Here is a 4,918-nt window from a genome sequence, read left to right as displayed (position 1 = left end):
AGATTAAATGAGATGGGTTTTGTCAGAAACAATTTGTCAGCTTCAGGTGCTGTTTAGAGAAAAGCAAGGTTCTCATTGTAGCTTATTCTCTTTCTTAAGATCTCCAAGAATAGGGAAAACACTTCTGCCCTTAAACTTTACCTCCTGAAAGTCTGGATTCTTTACATATGCATATGTGTTCTGCTTTGTGTTCATAACCCCCACATATTAAAAATAACTACTCAAAATTTCAAGACAACAAAGCCATAAATCTTCACTTTTATTCTGCTAAAAGCTTTATCTTAGAATCTGTTTTGGCTCTTCCATTGTTCTTATCTGAACTTTTCCCAAGGGCCTCAAGCAAGTTGAGGACATGTTATGCTAAAAAGAACTGAGTCGTTGGTGAATCTTATATCCTTCTACACAAATTTTAACCCTCAACTGGGCTAACTGCAGCCTGTTCTTGTTTTCCCTTAATTCACAGATAAATGTTGAGAAGAAGACATTCCATGACATGGATACTACCCTAACTATAACCAATGGCTCAAGGTTTCAAGTGTCTGAATTTGTTCTAATGGGGTTTCCAGGCATTCACAGCTGGCAACACTGGCTCTCCCTGCCCCTGGCTCTACTCTACCTCTTAGCTCTTGGTGCCAATCTCCTCATCCTGATCACCATCCATCATGAGTCTACCTTACACCAGCCCATGTATTACTTCCTTGGTATCTTGGCTGTAGTGGACATTGGCCTGGCTACTACCATCATGCCCAAAATCCTGGCCATTTTCTGGTTTAATGCCAAGACCATCGGTCTCTCTGAGTGCTTTGCTCAGATGTATGCCATCAACTCTTTCATGAGCATGGAGTCAGGCATCTTCCTCTGCATGGCTGTGGATAGGTATGTAGCCATTTGCTATCCCCTTCAGTACCCTTCCATAGTCACTGAGACTTTTGTGATCAAAGTCACACTGTCTATGATGCTCAGAAATGGCCTACTGGTCATCCCAGTGCCTGTACTTGCTGCCCAGAGACACTACTGCTCCAGGAATGAGATTGACCACTGCCTATGCTCTAACTTGGGGGTCACCAGTCTGGCCTGTGATGACATCACTATTAATAGATTTTACCATTTGGCCTTGGCTTGGTTTATGGTTGGGAGTGACATGGGTCTGGTCTTTGCTTCCTACATGTTGATTATTCGCTCAGTGCTGAGGTTGAACTCTGCTGAAGCAACATCTAAGGCCCTGAGTACCTGCAGCTCTCATCTCACCCTCATTCTCTTTTTCTACACCGCTATTATTGTAGTATCTGTCACCCATCTGGCAGGAAGAAGGTTTCCCATCATCCCTGTTCTTCTCAATGTGCTGCATAGTGTCATCCCCCCAGCCCTTAACCCTATGGTGTATGCCCTTAGGACCCAGGAGTTGAGAGTGAGCTTCCAAAGGTTGTTTGGTCTGGGTGAGAATATGTCTAGGAAGTGAGCCAGCTTTAAATAGCAGAAAGTTATCATCGGTATTGAAAGCTCACAGGCTTTGGAGCCCAGTCATTCTGGGACAAAATTTTAATGTCGCAATTACTAGGATCATCAATTCAAATTAATTCACCTATTTTCCATAGTACATACTATGTGCAAGGCACTGTTCTAGACATTTCACAAATATTAACTCATTTAATTCCCAGAACAACCCTGTGAAGCAAGACCCATTGTTATTTACACATTTTGCAGATGAGGCAAGAAAGTTGAGAAACTTTCCTAAGGTCAAATAGGAAGGAAATTTTAGAGTGAGGCTGGAACCCAAGCAAAACTTAGGCCATGAATATTCAAGGAATTGAATCATCTTCTTTGACAGAGTGAGTTAAATAGAAAGGCTTTATTGTATCTATGGACAAGGCTTATCTACGAACCATCTGCTTTCACCTGTTTTTTTAACGGTGTTCCCATACACCCAGGGCAGAAGTATTGCAGCTGATAAAAAGCAGTGTACTAATGCATGGGGCAAACTGCCTGTTTCTCTTTCCATATGCTTGGACTAAGTCCCTGAGATCCTTTAACCTCTGGGGGAGGGAAAAATAAATCCCAAAAGTACTGGAATTTCTTCTAATCTTACCATCCAAGAGATTGGATTTCCAATTCTACCAACAGGCTGATAAGGATAATTCAGATAAAGCCTCCCAGGTAGAGTAAGGGTATAAAGAGAATGGAAAACTAACAAATTAGTAAAAACTATGTGGCTAAGATCTGAGTGTCAAAGAAAACTCAGATTTCTTTTCTGTTCCAACATATAAAAAGAACTTAGAAGTTGCCACTCCCATCCTTATATCAAGATGAACCTGAACAAACTAAAAATCAACTGTTTTTCTGGACCCATCAGAGAACTGAAATCACAGAACTAACAACCTGGAATCAGAGAAATACCCCCCACTCCAGGTAAGATATGTCTCTAATAAAGTCTTTTCCCCTGGAGAGGAGGCATCTAACATGGAGCATGCTCTGGGCTTATTTCACAACCCATTCTTGGATCTTTACTATAAGAATCTGCTAGAATTGCTGGATTTAAAGTGTGGAGCCTCCCTAAGACTACAGCTCCAAGTGTTTCTCATTTTCAAACTAGTCCACACACATCCTCCAGGATTTGTTTAAATTACCTTTGAAGTCTTCCTACCGGCTTATGGCTCCAGTAGCTTCTGCTTCTATTAGCCAGATTCTCTGTATTCTCTGTCTTTACCTGTCCCCCCAGATTTGGGGGTAGAAGTTACCCTGCAATGTCAATTCTCTGATGAGTCCAAGAAAAATCACTGAATTTCCTTTTTTTCAGCTTTTTGTTGTTGTTGTTGTAAGGATAGGAGTGATGATAAAAAGCTCTTTACAGGTCAGAAGTTCTAGTATTGGATTATAACTAAAGTACAAAATAAATATCCATGACCCCATTCTGATATAAACAAATGACCCAATAAATAAATATGTAAGGGAGAATAGACAAATTTCTTAAGCAGAAAAATTCTAAATAATATGTGTAGATACACCACCTTCAAGTAGGTGAAGCATAATTCCTTATTTCTTAAGTGCATAGTGATATCTTCCCAGAAGTCTGCCTTAGTTGCAAGTAGAAAAAGGAAAATACAATAAAAACATGTATTTGAAAGCCTAAATTTTATAGATTTGCATACCCTCTTCTTCAATATGCTGTCAGTTAGCCGAATATTAGCAATTTCTTGAATCAAACTGCCCTTCCCCAACTGCAGATTCCCTGCAGATATAGGACCTTTAAAACCGGGGTTACCACATGGCTGAGAGCCAGAGAGACACATTTTTTTTTTCATTAACTGCTCAGATTAAGACACTCCTACTTAAAAGTGTCTTCCAACTCTGGAGAGAGTGAAGAGTGAACAGCTGTGTTATGGCAAAGGACTGGCCAGCACATGGCACAGAACATCAGGAAGGAGAGAGATGTGCCTCCTTAACTTTAGGTAACAAACTATTAGGATTGTGTCTGCCTGTATATGAGACAATAGATAATAGTGGCCAACCACTGGAGTTTATTTTTCTCATCACACACACATACACACCACAGTCAGGCAGTTCAGAATTATTAAAGCCACACTGTTGTACCATGCTGGGAAAGATTGAAGGCGAAAAGAGCAGGGGGCGGCAGAGGAAGAGAGAGTGAGATAGCATCACCAACTCAATGGACATGAATTTGAGCAAACTCCAAGAGATAGTGAGGGACAGATGAGCCTGGAGTGCTGCAGTCCGTGAAGTTGCAAAGTGTCGGATATGACTTAGCAACTGAACAAGAGCAACAATTGTGACATGAAGGAATCAGGCTCTTTCGACTTTCTGCTCTGTCATTCTAAACTATAGATACCTTACTCCACATTCATCCCCACATTCCAGACAAGAAGGAAATTATTTAAAAGGGAGTCTCGACAGACTTTTACTCATACCTGGTTGGCCGGAAATGAGTCTGTTGTTCAGATCCGATTGCAAGAAAGACTCAAAAGTTAAGTCTTTTACATTCCTAGCCTCTGTGATGGTGGAATGTTATAGAAAGTTGGGTTTGAATATGTTCTGAATGAACTAACTTCTGAAAACAGAAAATACACATCACATTCTTTCCATGCAATATTTTAAGAAATATATAACATAATGTACCATGAAGAAGGTCTCAACGATTCCACAGTAAATAAGTTCCAAAGATCTCTGAATCCACATGACAAATTCAGCATTTACGGCAACCTCCTCCTTCCACTCTAAAACCTAGCAATACTGACAAGATAGTCAATAATAAGTCAATCTATAACACAATGCAAAACAAATGCAGAGCCATTTTAAAAAGAGAAAATGTAAAGAAACTCCAAAAGAAGAAACACATCTATAACAGAATTATCAGAAAGAATGGAAGCCTAAAAGGTGCATGGAAAAGGACTGCTACAAACATAATACTGATTCAGATTCAGAAATGTCTGATGCTATAACAGCAAGGTGGGCATTAGAAAATCTACTTGCTGATTAAAGGGTAGCAGAGTGGGAGCAGGTAGGCAGGAGAGCCTTTTGCAAATACACTTTTAGACAAGAAGTGAGCCAAAAGTCAGGCAAGAGGGGTGAGCGTTCAGAATAGTGGTGACTGGGTCAGAAAATAGGACAGTGACCCAAATGGATGCAAATATTCATGCCCCATGAGACATGGGAAAGAAGCTTAACCATAAATCTACCCCTAGCACACCCCACACCTCCCCAATAACAGGTTGCATCAAACAAATACAGCAGCATTCTGAGATTGCCAACTAGAAAGAGAAACAATTAGCCAATGACCAAGATGGCTTGGTCTAAACTTTAGACAGATTTCTTCCCTGTTAGCATCTAGCCTCCCTGTTCTTAGGACAGTTGCTTGAGAAAACTTGTAAATTCTTTCTCTGCCCTTTTGCCATATAAATAAATC

At 40.4% G+C, this 4,918-nt stretch overlaps 1 protein-coding gene across 1 annotated transcript; it reads left to right on the top strand.

Moving 5' to 3' along the window:
- Nucleotides 1-215: 215 nt before the first annotated feature.
- LOC122422395 (olfactory receptor 688-like) lies at nucleotides 216-1,459 on the top strand. The gene has a single exon (XM_043438886.1). The coding sequence runs from the start codon at nucleotides 494-496 to the stop codon at nucleotides 1,457-1,459; it is 966 nt and encodes a 321-aa protein (XP_043294821.1). The 5' UTR covers nucleotides 216-493.
- The last annotated feature ends 3,459 nt before the right edge of the window (nucleotides 1,460-4,918 follow it).

Source organism: Cervus canadensis, chromosome 19 (assembly GCF_019320065.1).
Source record: "Cervus canadensis isolate Bull #8, Minnesota chromosome 19, ASM1932006v1, whole genome shotgun sequence".
Taxonomy (NCBI): domain Eukaryota; kingdom Metazoa; phylum Chordata; class Mammalia; order Artiodactyla; family Cervidae; genus Cervus; species Cervus canadensis.
This window is presented reverse-complemented; position numbering and strand designations above follow the sequence as displayed.